The sequence below is a fragment of the Hemitrygon akajei genome, chromosome 11 (assembly GCF_048418815.1).
Source record: "Hemitrygon akajei chromosome 11, sHemAka1.3, whole genome shotgun sequence".
Classification (NCBI taxonomy): Eukaryota; Metazoa; Chordata; class Chondrichthyes; order Myliobatiformes; family Dasyatidae; genus Hemitrygon; species Hemitrygon akajei.
Window position 1 is genome coordinate 98,531,431 of NC_133134.1, and position 14,193 is coordinate 98,545,623.

Sequence of the window (14,193 nt, forward strand, 5' to 3'; positions counted from 1 at the left end):
CCTTCTACCTGAGGCCACGAACTGATCAATCACCCCTCGTATCTGTATGTTGAAATTCCACATGAGTAATGTAACATTGCCATTTTTACGTACCTTTTCTATCTCCAGCTGTAATTTGTAGACAACATCCTAGCTCTCCTATATACAATTCCCATCAGGCTTATTACCCTTCCAGTTTCTCAACTCTACCCACAAGGATTCTACGTCATCTCTTTCTTTGAGGCTCTAATGCACAGAACCAGATAAAGCTGTAGGGGGTTGTAGACTCTGCCAGCTCCATCATGGGCACAACCCTCCTTGCCATCAAGGACTTCTTCAAAATAAGATGCCTGAAGATGATAAGGACCCTCACCATCCAGATCACACCCTCTTCTCATTACTACCATCCGGGGGGGGGGGGGTGGTACAGGATCATGAAGACCCACACTCAACATTTCAGGAACAGCTTTTTCCCCCTCTACCATTAGATTTCTGAACTAGGTGTTCTTGTACATCAGTCAATGAAAGCAAGCATGCAGGTACAGCAGGCAGTGAAGAAAGCTAATGGCATGCTGGCCTTTGTAACAAGAGGAATTGAGTATAGGAGTAAAGAGGTCCTTCTGCAGCTGTACAGGGCCATGGTGAGACCCCACCTGGAGTATTGTGTGCAGTTTTGGTCTCCAAATTTGAGGAAGGACATTCTTGCTATTGAGGGAGTGCAGCGTAGGTTCAGAAGGTTAATTCCCGGAATGGCGGGACTGTCATATGTTGAAAGATTGGAGCGACTGGGCTTGTATACACTGGAATTTAGAAGGATGAGAGGGGATCTGATTGAAACATATAAGATTATTAAGGGATTGGTCACGCTGGAGACAGGAAGCATGTTCCTGCTGATGGGTGAGTCCAAAACTAGAGGCCACAGTTTAAGAATAAGGGGAAGGCCATTTAGAACAGAGATGCGGAAAAACTTTTTCACCCAGAGAGTGGTGGATATGTGGAATGCTCTGCCCCAGAAGACAGTGGAGGCCAAGTCTCTGGATGCATTCAAGAGAGAGTTAGATAGCGGGGTCAAGGGATTATGGGGAGAGGGCAGGAACAGGGTACTGATTGTGTATGATCAGCCATGATCACAGTGAATGGTGGTGCAGGCTAGAAGGGCCGAAGGGCCTACTCCTGCACCTACTGTCTATTGAACTGTGATGAATCCATGAACACTACCTCACTACCTTCTCCTTGTGCAGTGAGAAATAAGAAATGCTTTAATATATTTCCCATTGTAAATAATAGTAATGTTTTTACATATTGCACTGTACTGCTGCCACAAAACAATAAATTCCATGACATATGTCAGTGATAATAAACCTGATACTGATTCTGTGTGAACCAATCACCTACCTTCCTTCCAATCCCACCAGGAAGGTAACCTTCTACCTACCGGTCTTTTTGAGACTGTGCACGCTCATTAAGCAGATGAGCGTCATCCGGAAGATGAGGAGGTCAGGCAGGAAGCTGCAACCCCGGTCATACTCCTCCTCCTCCTCGCTCGAGCCGCTGTGATTGAGGTTGGAGGGCAGGTAGAACAGGCACAGGTTGAAATCCTCCAGGACCGACTGGCAGATGGAGGTCACCTCCACATCTGCAGTGTTACTGCGGAAGGAGAGAATGGGGAGAAAGATTCAGAATCAGCAGAGTGGAGAACTGCATATCCAACCAGGACCAAGGAGCAGTCTCGGAATATTAAGCTGGCCGTCAGCCACCCTCATTTAGTTCCCACTGTTTCCCCACAGCATTCTGGACAGTGCTCCCTAGGCAAAACTGAGTACACCCAGCCACACTGTCACACCTAGGGAGGGGGAGAAAGGTTACATGTCTGATCTATTCACTAGGATGCCGGTATTCTAGGGCAGCATGGTAGCATGTGGTTTGCGTAAAGTTATTACAGTGTCAGCTGTAAAATCAGGGTTTAATTCTTTCTGCTGCTTGTAAACAGTTTGTACGTTCTCCCCATGACCGCTTGGAATTCCCCCGTGCTCCAGTTTCCTCCCACATTCTGCGACGTACAGGTTAGGGTAAGTTGTTGGCACCAGAATGTGGCATCAATTGCAGGCTGCCCAGCACAATCTTTGCTGATTTGATTTGATGAAAAATGACACATTTCACTGGATGTTTCAATGTCCGTATGACAATTAAAGCTAATCTTTCATTTTAATGCCCTTAACTGATGCTTTTTCTCTCTTAACCGTTCCTCCACACCCCATAAGTTCAATTTATTTATTTAAGAGATAGCACGAATAGGCCCTACCAGCCCTTTGAGCCATTCCACCCAGCAGCCCCTGACAACCCCAATTTAACCCTAACCTAATCATGGGACAATTGACAATGACCAATTAACCTACCTGGTACCTCTTTGGACTGTGAGGGAACCAGACCACCCAGAGTATTCTTCCCACGGGGAGAATGTACAGAGACTCCTTACAGAAGATGCCTGGATTGAATTCCAAACTTTTGACGCCACAAGCTTTCACTAACCACAATGTTACCGTGGCACCCAATGAATCCCCTACACTCCTCACACGGTGTTTAAAGCATAACAACAGGCCACTGGCCCAAGAACAGCTTTGCACAGTGACCACATGTCCCTCTCTATCACCATCCCAGTGAAAAGACAGCCCAAAATAGTGTGGAAGTTGTGGTTAAAGCAAGAGTTAACAAACTGTCCAAGCATGTAGACAGCTCAGGGAAGAAAGGCCATTTTAAAAGCATAGCTTGCCATTGCACCACAGGGGTCAGGAGACCAGAAAAGCAAACCAAGTGATAAATATCCTTCTGAGCAAAGGTCATCCTCCCTAGAAAATAGGTCAAAATCCTACAGCACAGGATCGGGGGGGTGACCTTTCAGCCTTGGAGCTGGTGACATGTTAAAGCCTGCTTCTGCTTTCTCGGACTAAAATATATCAGGAAGCATATAATGCTGAGGCTTTAAGGCATTGGTGAGACCACATTTGGACTGTTGTGAGCAGCTTTGGGCTCCATATACAAGAAAGGATGTGCTGCCATTGGACAGCACGTAGAAGAGGTTTTTGAGAAAGATCCTGGGAATAAAAGGGTTAATATATGAGGAGCTTTTAATGGCTCTGGGCATATACTGTCTGGAGTTTAAAAGAGTAAGTGGGTGGGGGGGAGGAGATTTCATTGAAACCTATCAAATATTAAAAGGCTTAAATCGAGTGGACATGGAGAAATCTTTTCTCCAGTTGGGGACACTAGGACTAGAGGCCATAGCCTCAAAGTAGATCATCTCTGGCCTCAGAATATAAGGATGTCATTTTCAAACAGAGACAAGGACAAAGTTTCTCCAGCAAGGTGATGGTGAACCTGTGGAATTCATTGCCACAGATGACTATGGAGGACATGTTGATGGGTATACTTAAAGCAGATTGATAGTTCTTGATTAGTCAGGGCATCAAAGGTTACATAGAGAAGGTGGAAGAGTGGGGTTGATAGGAATAATAAAACAGGCATGATGTGGTGGAGAAGACTCGATGGGCTGAATGACCTAATTCTGATCCTATGTCTTACTCTTACGTGCTGGGGGGTGGAGAGGCTACTCTGCAAGTTTTGCCACACGATCTGCTGTCAATATAGCACGGCCACAATGTTCAGCACATAATCAAACAACAGCAGGAAAACAAACCCTTTTCCCACCCACTCACTCACACCGACAGGCCTTTAAGCTCAGGGCAGACCACCTACAGACATCCAGTCGGGCCCATGGCCTCCAGTCCCTGGCCCATACCCTCAGACATCAGGCCCCTGACCTCTGGACAAGCTTCAACCTCTGGACACTTGCAGAGCTCTGGACTTTGACCTTTGCCCTCCAGTTTGCCGACCTCTGGGTACCTACCCCAAGACTTGCTGATCATGGGTTTGACCTTTAAGGCCTCTGCCTGATCACTGCTTAATTCCGCCACGGACAGATCCCAGCCTGGCTGCAAAAGGAGGTGTTGGGCATGGGGCTATCAACCTCATCTCATAAAAACCCAGAGTTACAGAAACACAAACAATAGTTCCAAAGACCTTATCCCTGGGAAAGGAAGGACCTTTGCCTAGATGATGTGTGGTGAAAGCCACAGGCTTATAAGTGAGGCCAGCCAAGTAATACATGGTGATGCAACCTGGAAGCTATCACCAAGGACATGGGCTACACGTGGGGACAACTTGAAGGACTGGCCCAGGATAGAAGACTCTGATGAGCTGCTGTTAGCAGCCTTTGCCCTGGTAGGGGTAATGGACTTAACACAATACAACACACTGGTGACACTTTCAAAGCACAGCAGTGGCATTGCCTCTTATTGTTGTTGTTTTACGGATAAACAACACGTAGCACAACATTTACAGCAGTTGTCAAAACAATATACAATGTATTCCACTTCGTTGGGTCATCAGTTAATCTGGGCCGCCGCTTATTTTGGACAAATCTTAAAGGACAAAAACTAATTGAGAAAGTAACCAGGATTCCCTTAGTTTACTTGGGACAACATGCCTACTAATTGGGACAGAAGAATGTTAATAAATAGGTTTTAACTGGAGACAGTCTCGTACACTTGTGTGGCCTTCAGACACTACACTGTGCTCAGAGTGAACAGTTTTTAAACAGCGTCAGTTGCATGTGCTTCTTTCAAAAAGCAATGATTTTTGTCACTAATAGTTGGCAAGAAATAAGCTGTAAAACAATTCAGAACTGTTTTTTGCTCACTGTAGTTTCAAGCATTCAGGCCTGGGAAGTTCACTACTTCAAGTCAGGAACTAATGAAGAATCTAAAGGCATCAACAATCACCTCCAATGTTACAATGAAAATGAAGATTTGGAGGATGCATGATGGCGGTCCACTATCTACGCAAGGCGCCTGCGCTGATTTTGTTCATTTTCAGTCAATCAGAAAGTACAATGCGTCATACACTGGATGAACTCCTCTGTTTTATAACCATTAGGAACTAATACAGTTTTATTGTACTGTAGTAGCATTGGTAATGTTCTAATTTGTTCTGTATTTCATAATGCGTTACTCGGTTAAACAGTAGTTTGACTTTTTTTTTAACTGGTCAAAATGTACTGGTCCCAATGTGCCCCAATTCACCCACTCTATATATCCAATTCCCCATTTTAAAAGTTATTGTTAAAAATACTTCTACATCCTTCCAGCCAGTGGGCTGCAGGTTACCATTCAACAGGTTATTGTACATTTAATGCCATTGCCTTGTACATGAATTCTCTGAACTGCAGAATGATGCTTCATAACTCAATCTTCACACACCTGCCCTGCTATGGATTGGACATCCCTTCTGGAGGGAATCGCAGACTGCACCATTTCCCATTCCCCTTTGTTGATAACCAGCAGCAAATCACAGTCTGTAACTCCCAACAGCAATTTGTCTTAGCAGCTCCTCGCTAACACAAAGCAGGAAACCCAGGCTGCGTGGCACTGAGCTGCTTTGTAAAGGAAATTCTGTCGCTCACAGACACACACTGCAAGAACCAATGAATGGGGTGAGAGACGTACCTGTTCTTGGGTTGAAGTAAACTCTGAAGGTACATGAAGCTCACTAACAAACGCTTGATGTCTCTCGTCCTGGTAGGAAACACAGAAGGTCAAAGTTACAGCCATAGCTGCTGCTCAAAACAAGTTCTAAACTTTAAACACAAGAGATTCTGCAGATGCTGGAAATCCAGAGTAACACACACAAAATGCTGGAGGAACTCAGCAGGCCAGGCAGCATCTATGGAGAGGAATAAGGAGCCAGCATTTTGAGGCGAGACCCTTCATCAGGAGTTATAACTTCTACATTTCTGCAGTACCAGTACATTCACCTCAGATCTATTTTTGTCAGATTATACTGCCTTGCTACAGGGTCCCAAAATCATGTCGTTCACAGGAAAGAGAGACATTGCCATCTACTACATCCACACGAAAAAGTAAATGCAGATGCAGAATTGGTTTAACATGATTTATGAGAAAAGGTTGAGCAAGATTGGGATTTTCTCTTTGGAGCAAAGAAGGTAGAAAGGTGACTTGATACATAAAGCATCAATCAAGTAAACAGTCAGAGACTTTTCCCAGGGCAGAAATGGCTATTATGAGGGGCTGAGTTTAAGGTTATTGAGTAAAGTACAAGGGGAATATGAGAGGCAATTTTTTTTTTTTTAACAACACAGAGAATGTATCTGCCTCTATCACCATTCTCTGCCAGTGGTGTTCATAGACACAGATACATTCCGGATATTTAGGAGAATCTTAAAGACAACAGGCATAAAGATGAAAGAAAAAGTGCAGGGCTACGTGGGAGAGAAGGGTTAGAATAAATCTTGGAGTAGATTAAAAGGTTGGCACAACATTGTGGGCCAAAGGACCTGTACTGTGCTGACTTTTCTATGTTCTAATAATATCTTGACCAAAGCAACACAGAGGGCAGAGGGTATATCAAATGAGCTGCCAGAGGAAGTGGTAGAGGAGGTATACAAAAGATACTTGGATAGGAAAGGTTTAAACGTACAATCCAAACATGGGCACTTAGGTCCAGCTTATGTGAGCATGCTAGCCAGCATGGACCAGTTGGGCTGCAGGACTTTTACCATGCTGAATATCCCTGTAACTACACACTGGCTCAAGAACCCAGGTTAAAGAGAGACATCAGGCTGTAATCCTTGGCTGACTGCAGGAAGACACTCCCAACATCAACACTACAGATTCTGCAGATGACTGGAAATCTTGAGCAACACACCATCACTCTGAAGGGTCTCAACCCAAAATATTGACTGTTTATTCCTCCCGATAGATGCTGCCTGTCTGTCTCTCTCAAGCTCAATGAAGGGGCAGGGGACTTCATGCCACATATTTGGTGGCACCTCCAAATAGGGAGTGATTTGGTTGAGGACACTGCATTAATAACCTGCTGAGATGCAGTGCCACTGCACAGGTATTAACTGACAACACTGATCCAAAACTACCTGTGGCATTACTAACATCACAGGAGGTATCAGCGTTAGTCCCATCACCAGGCACCAAAACAAGCTGGCTCCCAGCTTACTGATAAAATGAGTTCAGTGTTGGAACAAGCAGCAATATACCTCACCTTTGCCTACTCACTGACAGCTTCTTCGTGTCTGTCCTGCGGATCTGGTGGTAGGCCTTGGCAGCTTTCTCAAAGAGCCGGTTCAGGTTCCCATAGGCTCCTTCGAAAGGCATTTCGGAGTGGATGCTGTTGGTGGGATGGTGAGGAGTGCAAAAGAGATGCAACAGTAAGTCAAGGTGAACAAACAGAAGAGGAGATGCCCTTTAAATCACACACACACCAACTGCAATGCAGGCTCCCTGAGCGTAATGAGCAACTTGCTAAATGCTGTGTTCAGATTTCAGGTCCAGCACACGTACATCAAAACAAACTACTGAAATGCATTGTTTGCATTATCTCCACCATGGAGCCAGGTTGCACGAGGAGGGTAGGGAACAGGGATAGTAACCCCACCCCTAGAAACCCAGAGCTACACAATTGCCAACAGAAGCTCCAAAAACCATATCCCTGGCAGAGGAAGAATCTTCAAAACTGAGCTACACCCGGGGACAACTTGAAAGACTGACACAGGATAGAGGATTTCAGTGAGCTGTGGCCGGCAGCCTATGGCCAAGTAGGGGTGATGGTCTTAAGTATCGTTAGCATTAACAACCAACACATGCAAGGATGTGCTGGGGTCAGCCCACAAGTGTCGCCACACATTTCGGCGCCAACACAGCATGCTCACAATGTTAAGCAACAACAACAAAACAGTAACAGAACAAGCTTCCCACCCACCCTCAGTAAACAAACTATAGAAGTATAGACCAACACACAAACTGCTGGAGGAACCCAGCGGGCCAGGTATCATCCATGCAGGGAAATGCACAGTCAACGCCACGGGGCCAAGACCATCCATCAGCATGAGGGGAGGGTGTCTATGTGAAGCATTGACTGTTTCCTGCCACATATGCTACCCATCTGGCTGAGTTCCTCCAGCAGTCTTTATTCAACACAACCAGAAAGCAGTGTTTATTTAAACATGGATGTGTTCTGCTGTGAATTCCTGTAAGAAAATGAATCTCAGGGTAGGATATGGTAATGTATAAATTTTCTTTTAACTTCTAATATTTACTGTGCCAGAGGTACACATACTATAGAAAGCCTAACCACACTGTGGACAAGACAGCACTCCTTCCTTCCCAAACCCCTTTCACCCTTGGCCAATGTCGGTGTTTCGAGCCAAGCCCTTTATTAGGGCTGGAAAGGAAGCGGGGGAAAAGCCAGGAAAGGCCAGAATAAGGTGGCAACAGGGGTGAAGGAGCTGGCAACTAATAGATGAGACCGGGGAAGGGGTTAGGTGTGTGGTGGGGTACAGAGATTAAGAAAGAAGCTGGCAGGGTACAAGCAGAAGAGGCAATGGGATGAAGAAAGCAATCTGATAACAGAGGAGAGGAAGGAGGAGGCAGGAAACCAGAGGGAGGAGCTGCAAGGGGAGGAAATCACCTACACCTTCCTCCACACATCTACCCCAGACGTAACAGTAAATCAGAATTATGAGGGCTCTGCAGTTACAAACTCTCGGTACAACCTACCATCTGAGGTAGTAGTAAGTGGCCTCCACGTTGTAATATTTACTCCCAGCCAGTGTCCCAAGCTGGTTAAAGGGCATGCCTGGAAAGAAAGAGCACAAAATAAATTAGAGGCAATACTGAACCTAGAGCAGCTACACAATTCAGTAACAAAAGCAATCAGGGGCTCCAGATTCACCTTGCGTTTGCAGTAACCACAGAGACTGCCTGGGAAGCTGCATCATTCACTTCCTTTCACTGATATTACACACAGACTAATGCTGGTAGCAAATTATTCCTCCCTCATCCGAAAGCACTTGCCTTCTCTCCCAAAGCACTCGCAACCTTCTCCCTTTCACACTGACAAGCCGGGAGCCTGAAGCAATCTGCCCTCTCCGACTTCACGCTACGTGCTGGCACATTGTTCGCATAGGACAGCAGCCTCCAGTGCTTTCTTGTGTGTCAGTAGAAAGAGACAAGTGGCACAGTAGTGAGCAGCTATTACAGTGCCAGAGACCCAAGTTCAATTCCACCGCTTGTATATAAGGTGTTTGTACATTATCCCCATAACCATGTGTTTCCACCAGGACTTACAGTACGGGTTAGGGTTAGGGTATGCTGGCACCAGAAACATGGCGACACTTGCTGATTGCCCCCAGAACATCTTTGGACTGTGCTGTTGTTGATGCAAATGACGCATTTTACTGTATGGTTCAATGTAATGTGACAAATACAGCTTATCTTTCCAGCAGCAGTACAGAACTAAGACAGAAGTACTAGAAATTACAAAATAAATTGTGCAAAAGAAATAAGGGACAGTGTTCATGGACTGCTCAGAAGTCTGATTACAGAGGGGAAGAAGCTGTTTCTGAATGGAGTGTGGGAATTTAGTACCCACAAAGTATTTATTTGTTTTATTCACTACTCTAAAGCCTTTGACAGTGTGGACCATAATAAACTATGGCAAATCCTTAAAGAAATGGGGATACCTGGACATCTGCTCTGCCTTATGAGAAACTTGTACAAAGATCAAGAAACAACAGTTAGAACTGACCACGGAACAACAAACTGGTTCAAGATAGGGAAAGGAGTACAACAAGGCTGCATACTGTCATCCTACTTATTTAATCTATATGCTGAACACATAATGAGGAATGCTGGTCTAGAGACTCAAATGTTGGAATCAAAATTGTTGGACAAAATACAGGTTTCCCCCACTATCTGAAGGTAGAGTGCTCCTATGAAACCATTTGTAAGCCGAAATGTCGTAAAGCAAAAAAGCAATTACCATTAATTTATATGGAAAAAAGTTTTGTGCGTTCCCAGACCCAAAAAAACCTACCAAATCAAACCAAATAACACATAAAACCTAAAATAACACAAACATTTAGTAAAAGCAGGAATGATATGATAAATACACAGCCTATATAAAGTAGAAATATTGTTATAAAGTAGAAATATTGTATGTACGGTGTAGTTTCACTTATCAAAATCGGGAGGACAGCGAACCAAAATCCATTTGGAGAAAAAAAAATCGGCACGTACACGCATGCGCATGTACACACCAAAAAATAAAAGAAATACAATTAATAAATAAATAAGCAATATATATCAAGGACATGAGATGAAGAGTCCTTAAAAGTGAGTCTATAGGTTGTAGAAACAGTTCAGTCATGGGGCAAGAGTGAAGTTATCCCTTTGGTTCAAGAAGTTGATGGTTGAGGGGTTAATAACTGTTTCTGAACCTGGTGGTATATGTCCTGATGCTCCTGTTGGCAGCAGCGAGATGCTGAATGGTGCAGGGCCTTGATGATGAAAGCTGCTTTCCTGCAACAGTGCTCCATGTAGAAGTACTCTATGGTGGGGAGGGCTTTACCCATGATGGACTAGGCCATATCCACTACTTTTCGCAGGTTTTTCTGTTCAGGGACATTGTGTTTCCATACCAGACCACGATGAAACCAGTCAATATGCCATACATCTATAAAATTTTGTCTAAAGTTTTAGATGACGTTGAAACTTCGCAATCTTCTAAGAAATTAGAGGCACTGCTGTGCTTTCTTCGTAATGTCACTTAAGTGCTGGACCCTCTGTCTGCCGAAGCAAGAGGTTAAAGATATTGGCGAACACTCCAGCCAGTTGATCAGCACCCTGTCTAGTCCAAATGCTTTCCATGGGTTCAGCCTCATGAAGGATGTTCTCACATCAGCTTCAGAGACTGAAATCACAGGGTCATCGGGGCTGTGGGAGTTCGTGAAGGCATCACCACATTTTGGCAGTCAAAGTAAGGATAAAACCTGGGAGCAAAGTTGGTAGGAGCTGATAGCATTCAAGCCCCACCACAGTTGTCAAGCATTCTTCAGTGATTTACGTTTGGTCCAAAATTGGCTTTCCAAAGATTGTACTTGGACCCCTTGTATTTTACTTGGTTCCCAGACCTGAATGCTACTCATCTGGTCCTCAGCAGACTGCAGATCTCATGGTTTATCCAGGTCATCTGGTCAGGGAGAACTCTAAATGATTATTGTTGGGACACACTCATCTACGGCAACCATGGTGAATTGATACAGATGAGTCCATGAACACTGCCCAGTCCACTGACTCAAAACAATCCAAGAAGCCACTCCTTTGCCTCCTGCAACCACCTCTTTGTGGTCCTTAACTCTACAGCCTTGCTGCTTAGCCTCTGTCATATGCAGGTAGGAGTAACACAGCCAAGCAGTCAGATTTTTCAAAATGCAGTCTGGACATGGAACAGAAGGTGTCCCTTAGAATATATGGCAGTGGTCAGGTGTGTTGGGATTCCTTGTGCTGCAGGTTAAATGCTGATGATAATTGGGCCAAGAGTTATTTTCAAACAAGTCTGATTGAAGTTCCCAACAATAATTTGAAAGGCATCAAGGTAGGCTGTTTCTTGTTTACCTGTACTGTAGTAATGAGAAGAGGAAGACAAGTGTACCCCTAAGATCACCAGTTGGCAAAATTCAAGCTCGTGTCAAGGAAATGATTTGCTTCCCCCTCATGCTGGCCTGCTACTACGAACAGGCCTCTGCTGGAGACTCCCCGCACCACCGACAAGCCCATTCTCCCAGCCAGTATTGTACTCACCCACATGAGGTGCCACCGAGAGCGACTGGTAGTAAAACCGCTCGGCCAGCTGCTCAGTATCTACGCCCGCCAGCTCATTCTGGTACCGTGCTGAAAGGCAGGATGAAGTACACATGAAGGTATGGCAACGACCCTGCTATTCCACAGTCAGATTTAGTGGAGGCAGACAGTGATTGAGGAACAGTGGAGGATGGTGGGGGTTGAGGGAGGACGAGGGGAGGGTGGGGGGTTGAGGGAGGACGAGGGGAGGGTGGGGGGTTGAGGGAGGACGAGGGGAGGGTGGGGGGGTTGAGGGAGGACGAGGGGAGGGTGGGGGGTTGAGGGAGGACAAGGATGTACATCAAAACACAATCTTAGTAGAGAACCCTTAGTAAACAGGTGTCTCCAGGCCAGTAACTCACAATGTAATCCCTGACCGTTTGGCCTATTTCATTCTAAGCCCCACCCTTCATGCACTTGTTAATTGATACCATTATACCTGTATCAACCACTTCCTCTAGCACTCATTCCACATACTCTCCAAACTATTTCGAAAAAGTTACCCTTCATGTCTCTTTTAAATCTCTCCTGCCTCACCCTAAATCTATACCCCACTAACTTTGCACTCCCCTACCCTACAGAAAAGACTGGAACCATCCAAACTTGTTATTACATATTAACATATTATACAGCCACAGTGTAATAAAAATTTTGCCCCTCAGTCCTCCTTTAAAATTCCTTCCTCACACAGAGAACAGAACAAATTCAAATAGTATTCCTTTGTTGCAAGCAGATTGCAGGCTCATGCTCAGTCAGCACTTACCAAGGTCTCCCAGGTACATCAGGCATCTGTGACAAGCCATTTGAGCCCATTCCATTTCCTTGCCTGAGGCAGTAACCAGCTTCCTACGACCTGTCCAGGAGAGAGGGGCAAAACCTTTAAATCTTCAAGATGGAAGAGACACTCAAAGTGTTTTTAGACTCTCAGCATCAACAGGATAGGAAAGTAGAAAAGTTACTTGGAAATATCGTCACGCATTATAGGAAGAATGTCGAGGCTTTGGAGAGAGTACAGAAGAGCTTTAATAGAATGCTGCCAAGATTAGAGGATATGTGGTAACACGCGATGTTGGACAAACTTGGATTGTTATCAGTGGAACAGCAAGGCTGAGGGGAAATCTAAGGTTTGTAAAAATGAGAGGCATAGAGAGTAGACAGACGATATCTTTTTCCAAGGGTTGAAATTTTAAGACGAGAGGGAGTAATTTCAAGGGAAATGTGAGGGGCAGGTGTTTGCACAGGATGGAGGGTGTCTGGAAGGCGCAGCCTGAGGTGGTGGTACAGGCAGAAACATTGGAGACTTTTAAGAAACATTTAGATAGACATATGAATGCAAGGAAAAGGAAAATGGAAGGATACAGACATTGTGTAAGCAGGAGAGATTAGTTAGACATTTCATTACTAATTTAATTGGCTCAGCACAGCACTGTGGGCTAAAGTGCCTATCCTTACGATGTACTGTTCTATGTTCTATCAGCCCAGGGTGATAGACTTGCCACAGCAATAAGGCATGCAGTGTGACTAATGGAGTGCCAGGGGGATCTGTGTTAGGTCTGTTACTGTTTGTCATCTATATCAACGATCTGGATGATAATGTGGTTAACTGGATCAGCAGATTTACAGAAGACACCAAGATTGGGGGTACAGGTGGCCCCCGTTTTTTGAACGTTTGCTTTACGACAACTCGCTGTTACGAAAGACCTACATTAGTACCTGTTTTCACTAACCAAAGAGGATTTTTGCTTTTACGAAAAAAGACGCCTGCTTTATACGTGTGTTTACCCCGAGGAAGACTACAATGACCGTGAAGCCTTGTGCGGGCTGTTGTTTGCCCGTGTGTGTGCATGCCGAATTTTTTTTCTCAAAATCGATTTTGGCTCGCTGTTTTCCCGAGTTTCATAAGGTGAAACTACACCGTACCTACAATATTTCTACTTTATATAGGGTGTGTATTTATCATATCATTCCTGCTTTTACTATATGTTAGTGTTATTTTAGGTTTTGTGTTATTTGCTTTGATTTGGTAGGTTTTTTTTGGGTCTGGGAATGCTCAAAAAATTTTCCCATATAAATTAATGGTAACTGCTTCTTCAATTTATGACATTTCGGATCACAAATGGTTTCGTAGGAACGCTCTACCTTTGGATTGCGAGGGGAACCTGTATAGTGGACAGCAAGGCAGACTACCATGGCATGCAGCGGAAGCCAGGTCAGCTGGAAAAACAAGCTGGAAAATGGCAGGTGGAATTTAATGCAAACGTGAGGTATTTTACTTCAGTAGACCAACCAGGGTAGGTCTTACATAGTGAAGGGTAGGGCACTAGAACAAAGAGAAGGAGAAATAGTGCAGTAGAACAAAGAGATCTGGAAATACAAGTCTATAATCCATTGAAAGTGGTGTCGCAAGTAGATAGGGTCGTAAAAGACATTTTGGCTCATTGGCCTT

At 44.7% G+C, this 14,193-nt stretch overlaps 1 protein-coding gene across 1 annotated transcript in view; it reads right to left on the reverse strand.

Annotated features, from left to right (window-relative positions):
- Positions 1-14,193, reverse strand: part of smg5 (SMG5 nonsense mediated mRNA decay factor) — a 79,147-nt gene that overhangs the window by 42,613 nt on the left and 22,341 nt on the right. Inside the window, exons 5-10 of the mRNA XM_073061358.1 lie at positions 12,511-12,600; positions 11,709-11,798; positions 8,625-8,703; positions 7,111-7,236; positions 5,541-5,609; positions 1,415-1,626 (exon numbers count right to left, since the gene is read on the reverse strand). Coding sequence (XP_072917459.1) covers positions 1,415-1,626; positions 5,541-5,609; positions 7,111-7,236; positions 8,625-8,703; positions 11,709-11,798; positions 12,511-12,600 — 666 coding nt within the window. The remainder of the gene's footprint in view (positions 1-1,414; positions 1,627-5,540; positions 5,610-7,110; positions 7,237-8,624; positions 8,704-11,708; positions 11,799-12,510; positions 12,601-14,193) is intronic.